This window comes from Hippoglossus hippoglossus, chromosome 10 (genome assembly GCF_009819705.1).
Source record: "Hippoglossus hippoglossus isolate fHipHip1 chromosome 10, fHipHip1.pri, whole genome shotgun sequence".
NCBI classification, from domain to species: Eukaryota; Metazoa; Chordata; class Actinopteri; order Pleuronectiformes; family Pleuronectidae; genus Hippoglossus; species Hippoglossus hippoglossus.
In genome coordinates, this window is record NC_047160.1 from 20811104 (window position 1) to 20829342 (window position 18239).

The 18239-nt window shown below is 40.4% G+C and overlaps 1 protein-coding gene across 1 annotated transcript; it reads right to left on the minus strand.

Annotated features, from left to right (window-relative positions):
• Positions 1-5790: 5790 nt before the first annotated feature.
• Positions 5791-8479, minus strand: nkx3-2 (NK3 homeobox 2). The gene is made up of 2 exons (XM_034598689.1): positions 7831-8479; positions 5791-7114 (listed from the first exon to the last, which is right to left on the minus strand). Exons 1-2 carry the CDS (start codon positions 8201-8203, stop codon positions 6690-6692), a joined length of 798 nt encoding a protein of 265 aa, XP_034454580.1. The 5' UTR covers positions 8204-8479; the 3' UTR covers positions 5791-6689.
• Positions 8480-18239: the final 9760 nt, after the last annotated feature.

Genomic DNA, 18239 nt, shown 5'->3' on the forward strand with positions numbered 1-18239 from the left:
GTGTGTGTGTGACGCGTTGCAGTTGCCATGGTAACAGGAGGGTCAAAGTGCGCGCACGTGAATCACAATAAAGTAAAAACGAGCCAAAAATAGAAAACCTGAAGAAATTGATTGAATATTAGAATTATAAAGCTTAAATAATTTTCTTTTCAAATATACTACATAGTGTTTAATAAGCTATTGTATTCTTCTGTATACTTTTACTCAACCACACTCCAGAGGGAAGTATCACATCTTTTATTTTAATAAATATACAACATGTACTACAGCTATAGGTGCAATTTACACTCAGAGCATATTATCAGCTTGTAAAATAATATGTATTGTTAATATCAGGAGCTCTGCCTCAACCAGCTGCATCAACACAATGCTGCTTATTTCTTATTATTTCTTAATGCAGCATTAGCAATAATCTTGAACGTATATTCTGTATATAGGCCCTTTCTACATAATAACGTTTTTTAATTTATTTCCATGCATATTACATGGAAGGGACATGGGTGGATTAATGTCCCAAGGGGTCCTAAGGCCTCATTTAGCATGAATGTTTCATTATTTTCTCAGACACTCAGAAACCATTTAGTACAGTAGGACTAATCAATTAGTCGACTCAAAGAAAATACAGTCGCAGCAATGATATAGTCACTTTTATGCAAAAATGCCATAAATTCACTTTTACCAGCTCATTCAAATAATACAAAGTATAAGTATTTGCTATTTTCTATTTTTTAAATGATAAAGACATATATAGCTATATCCTGTTATGATAGTTAACCCAACCTTTTAGAGAGTTGTGACAAAAGAGCAGTTTGACTGATATTTTATACACTGATCAATCAGTCAGTTATTAAAGATGTATTGATGATAAAAGCACCTGTTGGTTGCAGCATTAAAGTCGTCTAAGACAATATTACCTGAGGTTCTGTGTGTTAATTACTTGAAACAGGGTCAGACATTTGATCAAATACAAGTGAGCAAAATACATTACAACAATTTAGTTTATAAACCTAAATGAGACCGATTCCCTTTGCAAGAAGATAGAGAATGGGGGGACCTGTTTTATTTTAAATTTTACCTCTGTTGCAAATCTCAAACTTTGTGATTAATGAAATAATGTAGCCAGAGACGGTGTCGACTGAATATGAGGTGTTACTTCTTTTACTTGCACATGATTTCATTGCATTCAAACCTAAATATACATATATTCTGTTTGTGTGCTTTATCTGGAATTTCCACTGCTGAATATATGATATATATTGATAGCCTATCTATTAAAAAAGGATGTCTACAGTAGCTTTTTCTCAATATTCTTATCTTATGGTCTACGCTTCTTTTAACTTACACATGCACATGTCTTCGTGTGCACATTGAACTGAAGGTTATATCAAACTGTAAAGGCCTCTCTGGGGTGAGCCGACTACGATGTCTATGATTTTGGTTCACCTGAATGAAAACAATGATCTCAGTTATTAAACTGTCAAGTCTGAAGAGAACCAACAAACACATTTAAGTATTTTCTTTTTGCCCTTAAACCACCTTTAACCATCATAGACAACTATTTAAATCTCAACATTATTCCTGAGGAGACCTGCTCAGAGACGGACATATGTCCTTTTCTTCCACTGCTCAGTTCACAGCAGACAGAGTCTCTCAGACCGACACAGTTCAGAGAAATTCCTCAGCAGCTGTGTAATGTGATTGCTCCGGATGACACACTGATGTATTTTCAAAAAGAAGGCTGAGTATTATCACATATTACAAAATAGAGCATTTTAAACACAGTTATTCTGTGACATTTCTCTCTCGTGTTTTGTGAATTAAACCCTATTAGTTCAAGAATAAACTCTTAATACAAACACATGCAAAAAAAATGTGTTTGTATTGTGCATGACTTTTTTTTTGTTTTGTTTTGAGTTCATGAGCATACACACCAAACGTATTCTGTAATATAAATGAAATAAATTACAATAAAATAATTAAGTTTGAATCACCAGGAATAACCTGTGTGTCACCAGGTTGAAGTCGTATTAAACATAAATCTGTTAAAAAGGAGGACAACAACACTACATTCTGTACAATAACTTACAATTAAAATCTACAACCTGTGGAATTTGATTTAAAAAGAGGCATTTCAAGGAAAAATATCCCACTTTATAAAACTGTTTCTCTGTGTGTGTGTTGTAAGTCGAGTATATGCACACAAAAAAGATAATGAATGTGTTTCCACTCATTTCAAATCCACAATTTCATGGCATAATGTTTGGAGCTAGGTCTGCTAAGTTTATGTCTTCTTATTGTATCTCAGTCACATTTCCTCAGAAAATCAATGGTGGTGTTGAACAAAGCAGAGGCTGAATGACGGTGCTCGTCTTTCACACGGTGCAGGGGGAGGATGTGTCGCTGGGACGTTCATGGGGGACGAGGAGGAATTTGCACCTGGGCCCCAGTGAAGCAGGTGGAAGTCTCTGTCAGGTCAGTTTCACTCAGTCCTGCAAAATGCTCATGGGGGTGTGATTGACAGCTTCCAAACCGGAAGTCTGATAGTGTCCTAAGAGGCTGCTGTGGAGACGGATCGGGATGATGAAGACTTTACCACTAAATACGGTTTGTGGATAAATTCTGCTCCTTGTCACCGGGTTGGTTGCGATAAGTGAATTAAACTTATCCTGCAACCTGCTCGTCTAAAATAAGTTTAACTTTTCTATTGGGCCAAAGGGATTTAACACAATTTAATGAATCAACAAGGAAAGAAGGAAGACAATGTGGGAATATTTATCGTAATAAACTTCACGAAAGCTCCTCGAAAATGCACAGAAATAAACGAAAATGAAAAATATCCTCGTGTAATTTGTGATTGGTTAGTTTATAATTTTTGTTGCTTGTGATGAAATCGTGATTTATTTAAAAGTAAAATCATAATAAAGCTCAACTGAACCCAGATATGCAATTGACCCATATGGGCTTTTCAAATTGCGAAGCTTCACTGCTTCAAACATTGATGAATAACATTCATGCAAATAAAAAAAGCACATGCAGGTTCACAGAAAAGGTGTTTAAAAGAAGAGCATTAATCACCACGTAGCCTAAATATATTATTGTAAATTGTGGCGCAAAATAGATCAAACTACACGTATTTCTATTTTATTGCTTTAAATTGTATTTGTTGGTTTAGCCTACAACACAAAACCAGGTTAATAAAACGCTAAAGCATACATAATTTAAAATATTCTATTCTTGCTTGGTTTATATTGCAAAAAAAATCTTTAAATAATTGATTGTTAAAATAAACCATTTCATCCAGTCTATAAATAAAAAGGTGTAATTGTGGAGTGACCCTGTCGCTTGTGTATTTCACTTGTTTCGTGTTCGGACTGTCACAATAAAATGACAATAAAAGTTATTCCAACAGGTTGATTTGTACCTACACTAAAACCTAATTTATCACGGGAACGAGATTTAACAACTAGTTAAGTGGATCGTTTAACAGTGTAATTTGGTGGTGAACCGTTAACTCCTGCTGTGTTGTGACATTTAAAGGAAACGAGTGTATTTTAAAACCATTCCCTTCCCCACATTTTCTTGTGGTTTCTGCGCCACAAAGCAGACGCAGATCCAGAGGAGCTCGGCAGTGACTGCGCATATATTCAGTCTTAGACTTGAACCATAATGGTCTTCAGTCCATTTAAGTCGAGCTAAATAAGGCTCAGTTCAACTCAGACTAAGAATATCTATTAAATGTCAATTTTCTGTCATCCATCCTGTAACCGGATACAAACCAACAACTGCAACAACTGAGTCTGTGCAAATGAAAGTAATTACAGCTCAGTACAAAGGTCAAGAGCAGAACTGTCCCTGACTCAGTTCGGGTCAGACCTCGTTTACGGAAAGAGCATAGTAATCCGCCTGCAACAAGAAAACCCAAATAACAATGAAATCATGAAAGTTTGTTTGGATTTCTGCTCGTTCAACGTCAATTCCGGCTATGACAACTCCACGTTCTCTTTTTTCCGGCACAACAGACTTTAAAAAAAACTAGAATAGCAACTTTCCTCCTGATATTTAAAAAGCCAAGAGATTAAAAATAGATGTTCTCCTTTTTATTGAATAAGAAAATGCGTTACTTGTGCGTAAACCTCCTTGTATGTGCGTTAGTTTGCTAATAAGGTACATAAAAAAAACACACATTCTGGGGAGGTGTACCCGTTATCTATTTTTTTTTTTTAATCAGTTAACAAATACAATGTATTCATATCCTTATTAAGAAATACAATATGTGCGTTACCGAGGCAATAAACGTGAAGTCGAACAAATCACGCCGCTGGAATGGGGTTAATGCACAACCGATGGGGGTATTTGTATTTCAACAAACGCAGGTTGAGAGGAGATATAGAGATGTCTCTCTATATCAGATATCTCCACATGCAGGTATGAAAGGAAGTCATGTGGGACGGTCCACTCCTTAGTATCCGTCTCTGTCCTTTCAGCTCCAGAGGAGACAATGAGGAGCATCAGTGCCGCTGGAGCTGCCCTCGCGTGGCCTATATATACCTGCATCGAGCAAATCAGATTTTAGGACATATAGGCGCCATTCGTGAATGTTTGTACCATTTAGGGTTAAAGATGATGGGGCGCGGATCAACCAAATCCCTAACTATGCCAAAGTGTTGGTGCGTAAAGCCGCCTGTACGCACAAGCACAATGTCATTACGCAGAGCTGGCAGCTCTGAAATACAGAGGTGTTCACATCTGGGTCCCAGGATATGACTCAGTGAGCAGACATGTGCTGTGATAATCTGTGACCGTGTCTACGAAATCCCCAAATAGAGATTTAATTTCCTCCTCTTCACGCTGATCTGTAAATCTTACATCTATTGCACAGCCACACCTTTTTATTCCTGATTTACAGTATCCGTGTACGTGTCTGTGAGGGGTGTAGGTATTTTATAAGGCCGGAGATGGATGGCTGATGTGCGGCAGCTCCCTACTGACCCCCGACATAACACTCAGGCTGCTACTGCACACAGAATAACACCGAATAGTTCTGCTACTCCCGAAATACTTCAACTTCAGCGTTGGGCCCAAAATTATGAAGACAAGCTACAAGAAAACGTTCCTGTTTGCTGTCTGTAAACACCACAAAATGAGAAACCGTGTTTTCCGTCTTTGGTTTGAATGTAGGCGCAGTGACACGGGCCTCCTTAACCCCGGAATACTCCTCTCCTTGTGTTGACATGCAGCGCTAAAGGTAGCTGTCAGTTCACCCTGTCCGGGAATCACACCGCTATTCATCATTCCTTGACAGGTGTTGTTCGGGAGGAAAGTCATGGTGGCCCAGGGGATAAATACGTGGTCTCATAATGGGAGTGAAATTAAAGACATCAATTCAGCATCAATACCAAGTTTTACTGGTAACGTTGCTCACGAAACGGTTCAAATCCAATGGATAAATCCGTTTCCGTGTATTACTTAAAGGCCAATTACTTTTAGTTTCAGTTTCCTTTGTGATCTCATACCATAGAAAAGTTTTCATAAATCAGTTTGGCCAATAATAAGTCATATTATCAGTCTGTTTAAACCGAAAGGACTAAAAGGAACGAAACGATGCGACACATACAGGTTTAAAACCCGTTTGAATCTGTAACCATCGAGGTTTTACGCGATAAAGTCAAAAAAAGCGATAAATGACTAGTAATTTGTTTTTACGTGCAGTTGTCACTATAAGTTAATTTGTAAACCAGCGCTGCGTAAAATATGAACGTATGTTCACGTTATAATTATTTACCGTTTTTTTGGTGTTATTAAAATATTTCTTTCCGTGTCCCCGTATTACACATCATAATAAAAACCTTAAAATAAAATTGCACCCAGGTAAAAGTTATGCCTGATATGTTTTTAATGTTTTTTTCGATCTAAACAGTCATTTAACACGAATAACATGTACATGTACATTTCATCAAAAGGAGGTTGGTGTGTTTGCTGCCACACGAACACTTTCAGGCCAGCAGCACAACAAACTGCCTCTTCTCAGTCTGACACTGTACATGTCCAATAATGTTTCTTACATTGAAATAATGTAACGTATATGATGAAAAGTGCTGAAATATCTTACCTTTACAAACACAGCAAGAAAAACAAACACACACACACACACACACAACCTGTAACAGAGACAGTTTTTTGAAAAGTCAATGGAATATGTCGATTTCCAATCACTGCAGAGGTAGGAAGGCGCATGTAAAATATAAACCAGCATCAGGTGACATTTTTCAGTCTGTTTAGGCCTCCGGGTCCTAAAGTGGGGTGTTCAGAGGTCCTTGAGGGGCTCCCGGGCACAGAGAGGAATACTTTACTGTTATTACTGTGTCACTCCTCAGAGGTTAACATACTGACATTTAATAAAGACGTCCAGTCTCCCTGCTCCCCCACAGCTGAGACACTGAAAACCCTAAAACGTGAAAATATATTTTTCAACAGGGTTCCTCCTCCTTACTAAAAAAGAATAAGGAGTCTTTTAAAAGTATTTGAGGATGTGGAAGATGTCGGGAAGCCCTGGTCTGGCCTGGACAGCACGACGAGCCAGTTCAATCAGAGAATTCTCCTCCTCTTGTCAGGAAAAATAGTTTAGTTTGTTTTTTTGCTCCCAGGAAATCAAACAGTCAAATAAAACAATAAATACAGTCACTGAGCTGTCACTGGTTCCCCGCGCACGCAGAGAGTGTCCACGCAGGGAGGCAGTAGGCGTAGGGATAATAGTAGGACGGCTGCAGGGAGAGCAGCGGGGGCCGCAGGATCTCTCCCGGGCTGTACTGTCTCTGGTCGTCCCGCACCAGAACCTTCACCGCCACCTTCTTGGCCGCCGGAGTCGACGCCATCAGGTCGGCGGCCATCTGGCGGCGCTTCGTCTTGTACCGACGGTTCTGGAACCAGATCTTGACCTGGGTCTCTGTGAGCTTCAGGGAGGCCGCCAGGTCCGCCCGCTCCGGCCCGGACAGGTACCTCTGGTGGTTGAAGCGGCGCTCCAGCTCGAAGACCTGCGCATGGGAGAAGGCGGCTCTGGAGCGTTTTTTCCGCTGTTTGGGTTGATCCAGGCTCTTTTCGTCCAGGGTGCTGGAGTCTGGGGAGAGGGGGGCACACAGACAGGGCATGCAAGTCAATACCTGTATTTGTCTCATGTTCTGAAACAACTGGAATCACATGTGTTAATCAGGTGATGCATTTAAACAAAGTACAAATGAAAGGGGAGTAGACACATGCACGGTTTCTATTTTCTATTTTAGCTCCTTGTTGTGAATAAACTATGTTAGATTTTTCTTTATGTCGATTTGATGCTGTTTTTAAATAAAACGTGAAATATATCAGATCGAATTTGCTACAGGTCTGAAGATCCAAACTTTTAAAGTTTATTTTGTAAAACTGGCTTCAATCATCGCTTTGTTTACAACTTATATCCAATGTTAAATCTGCTCAATGTAGCATTAGTTAGATTACAACAGTAATGACATCTTATAAATGCTTATAAACACTTGTGGTACAGAAACAAATCCAGGGAATCCACTACTAAGCGTGCGTAAAAGTTGAACAGTTTGTGCGTAAAAGTTAGCAGGATGTGGATAAGTTTAGCCAACAGGCCTGATATGCTACGAAAACACAATCACGGCACTCGTTGATCCCACACAAGTGTACCAGCAGTTTAAAACATCAGCATTAAAGGAGCGTGAGGCTCTTTAACTCAGACTTTTATTGCGTCATTATGGTTTTGGTCAAATCCGAGAATCGCGGTGTATTTTTGCTTTGTGTACAGCTGCATGTTGGTCTTTCTGTCTTACTCACCCGTGGCATTGTTGGGTTCACTGTCACTCTTTGCGTTTTCCGCAGCTGCAGACTCCTGGTCCGTCTCCTCCTGCATACTTTCCTCCGGCACATCCGACGCTGCGTCCCCGTCCTTCTCCGACTTGCACGCGGCCGGAGTCTTGCTGTCGTTGTCGTCGCTGAGTCCCGAGTCTGAGTCGTAACTTTTCTGGTCCGTCGGCTCACAAGTTTCCCCGTCGTCCCTCCTCGAGCCGCCGTTCATCTCCCCAAATATTTTCCAGCACGCCGTCTTGGAGAAGCACATGTCCAAATCTGGCAAGTGTCGGCTGTCGTCCTTTTTGTTCAGGATGGCTTGGATCGAGAAAGGCATCAGCGAGTTGCCACGAACGGCCATTTTCACTAAAGCCAAAAAACAAAGTTTGCTCGGTGTTGAAGTTGAGTGATTAACCAGCCCGGATAATGGAGTAAATGTCAGTTCATCCACATTTTAAACTACTTCCTCCGTGGAGCTCTGCTGTCGCTTGACTTGTTTCCCCCTCTGGACCTGGTTCCTGGTCGCATCCCCGCGGGAGAAGCCGTGGAAAAGTTTCTGCTACATCCGCAGGCACGATGCTGCTCCTCCGTACAGCTCTGCCATCAGCCAGGGCTCGCTCCAGTCTCTGGCTCTTTTCACCCAATGTTTTTAACGTCCACCCTCACCTGTGACTGACAGGCACCCCTCGCCGTCTCCCATTGGCCCGGAGAGGAGGAAAGCTCTTTCACTATTGGCCACTGTAAACGACGTCATGCCACTTTCAGCCGGGTGGGAAAAAGTTGAAGGAAAGTTTGGTGGACGCTTTTCACAGGAGGCAAAACTGACATGAAGTTTGCAACAACACACGTGTATTTCAACGGAAACTGACCCAAAAACCGGAGAGCAAACTGCGGGACTTGTGACAATAAACTTGTTTATTTTATTTGTTTAATTTTTAAGTATTTGAGGATTAATGTGACGGATTTTTATCCTCTAGTCTAGTCAGTAAAAAAACGTCGTCCCGTGCGTAAAAGTCTGGGATCTCTAGAAAGCAGATTAGCTGCAGCACCAGTCGAATATAAAAGGTTATAGTCGTGTCTCCCATTTTCTCTGCAACACCCGAATGCAGCATCAGGACAGTAAATTATGCGGATTTGTCACTTTTTTTTTTAGACTTAACCCTTCATCATCCAGTCAGGTCTGCTGGGAGTCTGGCGCGTAAAGGTCACTTTTTACCTTTGCATTTCAGGATCTGACCCACGCGTCCGTTTGTTCTCAAATCTCTCAGTCTACGTTTTGTTCAGATTTTTTAAACTCGTCGATGTGCACATCCTCGTCACTTCCTCGACAGCCTGCATCATGGATCGCCATGACCAGGTAGGCCTCCGCTTGTGCGCAAAACCAATTTCCACGCATAAACACTTTTGACTCTATTAAGTGTAAAGCAGTGTTTCATTAAACGATGAGAGTATCTGAGAACAGGTTACTGTCATTGTCTCAGTAGATCAGATTGTGCAAAGCCCCAGAAACACTGACAGCTATTTCAGAAAATAAATAAATAAGTGCCACAGTAAAACAACTGAAAACACTTTGTTCTAACCAGCAGAATATTTAACTGAGAATAAAAAGGTCGATTTTCATATTAGACCTCTCATAATAAATTCTGGCACCTTTTGCATCATAAAATTAAAGCTTGTTTGTTTTCGTTTATGACGTTGACCCTTTGTTTTTGTAGAAAAGTACGATGATTTATCAAAGATATTATATATATAATATATATTTAGATATTACTATAATATAGTATTATCAAATGAGGAGTGTGTCACTGCAGCTGTGTGTGTGTGAGGAAGTGGACAAACATCTGTCGCTGCAGATGTGGATCGTGACCTATGCCGTCTCGTGTGCACGCGGCAGGACGCACAGCTTTTTCTGCAGCCTGGAACATCACACATCCTCAATATCCTGCACACTTATAAAGTTTAGAGTTTTTGAAAATATAGATTTTCTTTATGTATTAGTTTAACTAGCCCCGACAATGTAGTACTGAAAACCTAAGCTTATATTGGAAGTTTGAAACGGTATTAAAGAAAACATTAATCTGAAATTATAACTCTCCTGCTGCATCAATAAAAGTGTAACCATTGGTTAAATAATTATTATAATTATTTTTTATTATTATTATAATTATTTCGTATCCTAAATGAACAATGTGTCCTTATATTGACTTTAACAAATTCAAAAAATGAGCAGACTGTTATAACGTGTTTCTATTTAGTTTTTAAGTCATTTTAGTGTCAGTGGGGGTCTTTGGTGAATGGGTCTATTTTCTGCACATGAATCTTCCGAGCCCGGACCTTATTATTAAAGGAAAAGTCACCTTTAACTAGGATAATTTTGTAAAGACAAAATAAATCTGTAACGCTCGGCCTGTATCCTCGGATGCACGTTGGATCACTGGTCATTTGATGAAGGCTTGCTTAAAAATTTGAATTAAATGGCTGTGCGTTTTAAACATTGACACGTAAATTAAATTGCTCTTCAACTTTATTATAAAAACCGTACGTGTAGCTAAAAAATACACCCGCAGCTCAACCGCATGTGAATAATGAAGATAAAACCAGTCCCGTCATCATATTGACCAGCAGAGAATTTTACCAGCGCTGCTGTGACCTTGTGCAAACCCGTTGCGTGCATATATTATACCATCTAGTGGCCACTGGAAATACCTCCTCGTCTTGACATCTGGCACCTCTGGGGTCAGCTCACTGAACTTTACGCAGCGCAACAGAGCCTCTATTTTGCGCCTCGACCTCGTCAGAAGCGCAATTTCACCGAAAAGCGCTAATTTCAAGAGAAAACATTAATGTGAGATGTTCTTTCAGCAACTCAAGCGTCCAATGCATCAGCTGTGAAGTTTCATCCCAACAGCCGTTAACTGGTTTCCACTCCTGCTCCGTGAGACCAGTCTAATGCTGCTGCGTAAAAGCATGTGCCATTGTCTCTGGGCTGGATGTGATGTGACCTTGGGGATAAAAGTCTGTAACTTTCACCACAAGCAGTGAAAACACAACTGGGGAAAAAAGAAAACGCGTAAACCACTGACACCGTCTGGATATTTTCACACACCCTGCTGCCCATGTTCTTCTAGAAACGGCTCAATCCGCCCAAGGCCAACACACAAGTGGTACATCACATAGTTTGTATTGTATAGAACAAGAAAACTTTTTTCCCCTCCCTGGTTTTTGTTGGCGTTTGTCCTAAAAACTGACCCGTACACAGGACTTTACCCTGGGAAAAAATGGAAAATAAATACAAGTGTCTGCCAGTTCTCCAACAGAGTGGGCCAGTGTGTGCCTATCAGTGTGATGTCAAGCAGAGCACCGCGGGTTGCACCGTGTTTTGGTAACCACACTGCGAGGAGGAGTAATACGCAGTAAGTAGTTGTAAGTGGCAGGAAATGTAAACAGCAGCAGCAGCAGCAGGTTTTCATTCAGACAACTGTTGGAGCAGCTCATCAAAAAAAAGAAGAAGACAAGACTCGCATCATCCTCATGTTCATCACAGCACCTGAGCAGGTATTCAGGGATTCAGCTGTTACAAGTAATAAGCCTCATGTAAGTTGTCTGAATAAGCAGCAGTGAAATACTGTTGCTGTTCAAGTAAAAGTACACCAGCAAAATCTATTCTAAAAATAAAAAATAAAACTAGTAATCATTTTTATTACTTTATTGTTGTGAAGCTACTTTTAACTGCTTCTTCATAATGTTGGGTCGGTCCGGATTAATCACATTTTAGAAACTGATCACATGCTTTGTTTATTAAACTTTTTTTGTTTTGAGGAAAATAGCTGAAGACCTGTTAAATAATAATTAAGTATAGTGATGTCTATTGAAATGTATTGGGGGCAGAATTACAAGTGGATCAACAGTTTGTCGAGATGTAAGTGATGAAAGTCAGTCAGGTGAACAGACCAAGTCAGTTAAATCTATTCTGAATTAAGCTTTAGTCACTGAAGACTACTTGTGGATGAAGTAACCAATAAATAAATGTATAAATGCCTTTCTATAAAAAATACTCATGGATTTAGCATTATTTATAAGTATTACCAGTAAAAGGTACTCAAAGTACTCATTATACTATAATATTATCGGGTTATTCTTACAGAGCAAATCAGTCACATATATACTGTATTTGTAGTGGAGCCAATTTAAACTACTTAATAACTGTTGTTTAATCAATAATCAAGGCTCATATTTTATGAATGTGTGTATTTTATGTAAATACATATGTAAAAGTGTATTAAATTACGTCTGTTATTGTTATTTTATCCCATCTGGAGAAGTAGCATATAAATTGAATTTAATATACATTTTAGAACAGCGACTAACAATAAGTTGTATTTTAAGACAAAGTGAGTTTCATACAAAATAAACAATAACTTTGAAAAGATGTCCACATGATTTAAACTTTGTAATATTGTTTTCAAGTGGGAGGAGGCGTCTCATGTATAAACGATTATTGTTTTGTTTATAAAATGTCCATTTTGTTACCTGAGCTCCAGGTGACATCTTCTTTCTGTGAAACAGTCCAACATCCAGACATTCAGATTTACAAAGATACAAAACAAACACATAAATAAACAAATCCTCACATTTGAGAAGAGGAAACTACTTGTTTGCTAAATGACTTTAAATGTTTGGTCTGTTGTCAAAACAGATAATATAGTTGGAGAATATATAAACAGAAATGAAACATGTTGCTCTGTGTGTGTGTGTGTGTGTGTGTGTGTGTGTGTGTGTGTGTGTGTGTGTGTGTGTGTGTGTGCGTGTGCGTGTGCATGTATGAGTGTGTTTACAGTCGACATGAAGCTGCTGCTGGAGCAGAAGGGCTCCCTCTCCTGGTGAACACGAGGACCTGCCTGCACAGACAGAGGTGATGTGGAAAGATGAGATGTTCTCTGTATAATAACTGTGCCGGGAAGAGGTGGGTTGTATCTGGGCCTGTTTTTCTACCTTTAATATCCTCAGACTCTGTGTCTGCCCTCCTCGGAGAAACTCCCTCCACCTTCCCAGTGAAGAAATAAACTTTAATGGCACATTATTACATTTGCCTCCACCCTCCTGCACCCTGAACGCCCCCCCATCTCTCCCACCCCCTCGCCCCTTTCTTTTGCCTCTTCTCGTGACTTTCATCTCACGGTTTAAACTGAAATCAGGCCTGATGCGGCAACATGCCAGTTGCTGCGGCAACATCTCTGTTTCCCCTCGTCTCCAGGGTGTGTTTATGACGGCTCTTTAAGTTATTTTTTCTTCTTCTTGCGTGCTGGTATGAACAAGGAGGCTCACAGAATGCCATACCCCCCCTCCACCTCCACTTCCACCTCCTCTTCCTCCTCCTCCTCATGTGAGAATAGCTGCCAAATTGTGTTCAGGTGGAGCCGCCCATGAGAGGGCACTGCCAAGAGTCATTTGCAGTAAATGCTCCCAAAACGCCATCTAGATTTCTCACCAAATATCAGATCCACCGTGATAGCAGCCTTAATCAACCTCAACGTTGGAAAGTGGAAGGGTTGCGGGTGGGGTTGGGGGGGCGGGGGCTACTGCCAGCTTTAAGTATGCTTTCAGTTACAATTCGACCCTCTCGGCGAAGGAAAAAAGTGATCCTTGCATGCGATGGAGCACTAAATAGAAAAGCCCTTGGGAGAGAATGCTTAATACAGTAAATGGAGCCAAGAGACAAGCGGAGAGAGGTTCCCTCCGTCTCTTGGAAGAAATTCAAAACATCTCAGCAATGGCTGCATCACTGCAGACACAGGGGCAGGAGTGGAGGGGGTGGGGGTGGGAGGGGGGGTTGGCCTGCTGTTACACTCCAATTAATGTGTAGATAGTGCAGACGTGATTTATAGTTTATTTTCAGCCGTGCTGCGCCAACAACCCCAGCTTCCATCCGCCTCTGGCACGCAACAGATAATGCACGCAGCTCAAGCACATCATGAAAGGCTCCTGGCTCAGGTCGGAGGGGCCTTTCTCCTCCACCTCACGCCTAAATACAGACATCCTTCAAAAGCAGCAGACCCCCTTCACCGGTTCTCCTGTCACATGCTACATAGCACTTTTGAACACAGGAGTTGATGTAGTTGTGAAAGCTTTAAGGACCATTTAGAAATTCTTGAGATATTATGGGCCCTTTCTTTTCAGACGGTGAAGTGGGTGTCGGGCTGCAGCTGCAGTTTCATGTTTCCTGAAGACATGGAAGACATATTTACAGGTTTGTCTCTGACAGCTGCTTAAAGTTCAGAGGAGGGAGGCACGGCTGTTATTTTGTTATCTATCAGTCTGTTGATCTTTGGATGAATCCATTTATCTGGGAAAGGAGTTGAACATCATAGTTTACAAGGAGGAATCTTTGAACATCTGAACAACAGTCAGACGCACAGATATAACATTTAGATGAAAACAGAGGAAAGAAGAATCAAGACGCTGGAAGCAGCCAATCTTCAGCCTTTTTACTTGATAAATGATTCAAACAATTAATCAGAAATTGTTGTCAGTTAACTTTCTGTCAGTTGATCAATTAATTATCTAATCCATTTAGGTGCCTTACAGACATTGTATTAAATCGTATTCATGGTCATGTTTTCCCTTCACCCATAACTGAATTAAGACATTTTAAAAACTGGTCACAAATATTTTGATATTCATCAGTAAGAATAACTCAGTTTTCACTGGGTGCTGTTGTTTTTAGTTTTTAGTTTTTTCCTAACTGAAACAGGAATAAATAGTGAATTAGTTTGGGACCATTTCCAGTGATGGATAAAGAGGAGGAATGTTTTTAGCAGTATTTACAGGACGTGAGCTTCAGATCCACCCAATTAGATACATGTCCATTCATTGTAGTAAAGGGACATTTCTCTTAGTGACTTAGTGGCTTATTAATATGTTTTGGGGGGAAAATGGAGCTTCATGGGAAGTCATCACATTTAATGTAACCATTGATGACTTTTTTCTCTCAATAAAGGAATAATTTAATCAACTGACATAGTAAATAGACTAAATAGCAATTTGTTTAGTGCAAGTTACCTTCACCCATTCACACACAGATAGAGTGTTTATATGCAGAACTTTTGAAATCACACACATTCACAGTGGTAGCTCGGCCATTTAGGGTCAGTAACGTGCACAAGGACTTGCACCCACTTCAGCAGGCGGACTGGAGGAGCCGGGCATCAAACTACCGACCTTCTAGTTAATGGCGCAAGTTCACTTTGTGCAGCAGAAGAATAAGATGTGTTTTGCCTTGAGAAGCTCAGAATCACCATTCAAAGAATTTGTCTTTAAAATTCTGCATATTACACAAAACCAAACACAGATTTTTATAACTTCACTGCTGACAAACTCCACCAATAAAATGTTAAATCAGTGAAAACATATTTCAGGGACATTTCTGCTGTGTGCTGTGTATCTGCAGCAGCTTCACATGCCAGATGTTGATCCAAATCTCAATTGCACAACTATTTCAATACTGCAAAAGAATGGTGGGGGGGGGGGGGGGGGGGGGGGGAGGAAAGAGAAAACCTTAAGACTCTGAGCCACCACCCCTCCCTGCTGCCTGTCGCTGGCTATTTCGATGACTCTCGCATGAAGCACTTCTGACGTTAAACACCTGTTAACTTTTATGGCTTGAGAGAGGGTTGGCTGAATGGGAGAGCATTATATTCAGTGCCAGTCAGCGAAGCCAAATCCCCAGTAGAGGAAAGACCACTCCCAGTGCAGAGAGGCAGCGGCAGGAGCGAGAGGAGCCCCCTTCACCCCAGCAGCAGCAGCCGGCCGAGGATCCCCCCATAGCTCACAACCAACAGTTACCTCTATTCCAGTTGACAGCTGTGTGAAACCACCACCTCTGCTCAGCCCTCTGCTGGATGGAGAGCACTGCTGCTCCCCACCAGCTTAGGGCCTAATGGGAGGGCGGCGTGAGGAGGTCTGAGGTCGTTTATGTCGTTGGTGTCTCGTATCAAAGTGTAGAAATCTCCCTGCTCTGTGCTTCACTTCTCGGTGCCAGTGCTGAAGTGAGGGTGGTGCGGTGCCAGAGCCCAAATAAGCAGAGCCGACCCATTACGAGGCTCTGTGGAGGTTTTTAAGTGTTAAAAAACGTTGAATTCTCTGAAGAGTCTTAAATACTTTCTGTTTGCCGGCTGCTGCCACTTCTGTATAAGTCCTAGTATCTGATTGCAGGTGGTCAGGAGACGTTACACTAATAAACTACATGTGAGATGGTTGCTGGAGTGAGTTGTGCATCTTGATTCATCTGATCTGTACAAACACTGTCAAAGAAACCTCATCACCTCGTAGTGGGTAAATGGAGATTTTAGCTAAATCTCTGATTAAAAACAATTTTTTTATTGATTAATTTTTTTATCCACTTCTGCTTATTCAATTCCAGGTCCCATTGATTTAATTGACTGTATCATGAAGAATTATTTTACAGTAATGCTGGAAACATGTGATCAAAGTCAAAAATGCTTGTGCGCCATCTTGTTCTTTCTGTTTGAACATTTTAGCTCATATTTGAGTTTATTTAAATATGCTATATTTCTGAAATGATCTAATAAACAAAGTTCTGTGTCCAGGCGGAAACAAAGTATAATGATTTTCTGTCAGTGTGTGACAGATATCACTAACTAAGCCAAATCAATTGGCAGATATACTTGGATACGTTTTAAAAACATTGTTTAGGTAAAGTTACAAAACTTTTATAGTTCCAGCTTTTCATTTGTGAGAATATGTAACTTTTAAATTGTATTTGTTTCAATAACTGTGATTAATCTTTAATTATTCAATGATTAAGATAATTCATGTTTAAAATAAAAGCATGGAGAAGGTGTCACTTTGGTATCTGGATACTTAATCTAATGACATGTTGTATAGGAAGGTTTAACAGTCACCGAAGTAATTTTTCTCTACTTTGTATTAATAGTATCTGACACGTTGCTTTGACACATGTCTGGCTGGAGTTCTGTGTCAAATATACGTTTCAAATCAGACTCTCCCTCCGGGTTTCTGCAGGTTTTAATACGAGCTCACGATGATGAATAAAGATTAAATTCTTGTGATAAATCTGTGTGGACACATCCGTCAAGGAGCGACTTCTCTTTGTCACTTGTGAGTCATTTTGGGTCCCAGGGTAATTTGAAGAAAAGATCTCTGTTGTATATAAAGAATAAATGTAAATTTATGAAATAAGAAGCAGCAAATTCTGCTTCTCAACATAATTTTAAAAAACATTTTCCCCAAAACACAAAATAGGTGTTTTTCTATCTCTTCATGTTTATGGATAATCCAAACTACCAAAATATTGAAAACTGGAGATTTGCATGAACGATGCAAAATGATGGTTTTTAAACTTATAAGACAAGTGGCTGATCAATGGACGTTATAAGGAAGTGTCCAATCTGATGGAGACTAGATAGTAAAAACATTTGGTGGATAAATCATAGTTAGAAATTGAAATGTGCAAACAGTAGCAGACAAATGGGATCGTCAAACATGTCACACATTTTTTCACATGAGAAAAATGAATAAAGTCTTGGAAAAGTTCCTCCAGACTGTAGATCTGTGCAGCAACATTTAAATAAGCAGATTTAAGTTTGCTGCCTGTAAATCCGTCCAACGATCCTCAAACTGCTGACACTCAGCAGCACGGACCCGCTCAGCAATTTCTAAAATCATTTTCAATTACAATGCAAACGACCATAATAAAATGACGTCTCCAGTGGCATCGCGCAGTGAAAGGAGCGCTGTTGCTCTGCCAGGCCTGCTGCCCGAATGAAAGCCGATCCATGACCTTTTAAACAGTTTGGTGCTAATTTTTTAAAGGCTTGGATTGCAGCACCAGGAAATACCTGAGAGAGGTGCACCTGGAGGGAATCAGATTCAGCCGTCTGCAGGAACGGCTGGAAAACTCAGACCACAGGAGCGTTTCTGTAACGTCTCTGAGCTTCAGGTTCAGGTGCAGCGATTAAAGAGTCCTAACGTGATAATGACGGTGGAATATTTCACTCTGAGTTTGTCAGTTTTCTCCTCCATTAGCAGGCAGGAATGTCCCCTCTTCTCCTGCAGGCCGAGGTGATTGGTTGAAGTCTCTGGTTATTTACACGTTACAGACAGCACAATCCATTCAGGAGGAGGAGATAAGGTTCGAGACATAATAGTGGTGAGTTAATAAAAATCTGTATATTCTGCTCTGTGCTCGGATTTAGCTTTTCATAAACAAAGAACTCCAAACGTTTCAGTTTCCTTTCGCAGTTGGAGACCTGAAGTATCATGTAAGTTTATCCTGGACACAAACAGGTTTTAATCAGAAGATATGTGGATTCAATTGATTAAATTGTACAAAATCACAGGGAAGTGTAAAAGTTTAA

What these genes read in the sequence shown, in the direction of transcription:
- nkx3-2 (XM_034598689.1), bottom strand. Translation starts at nt 8,203, where the DNA reads ATGGCCGTTCGTGGCAACTCGCTGATGCCTTTCTCGATCCAAGCCATC. An exon ending in TGAACCCAACAATGCCACGG is followed by an intron (nt 7,115 to 7,830) that starts GTGAGTAAGACA and finishes CCCTCTCCCCAG; the next exon opens with ACTCCAGCACCCTGGACGAA.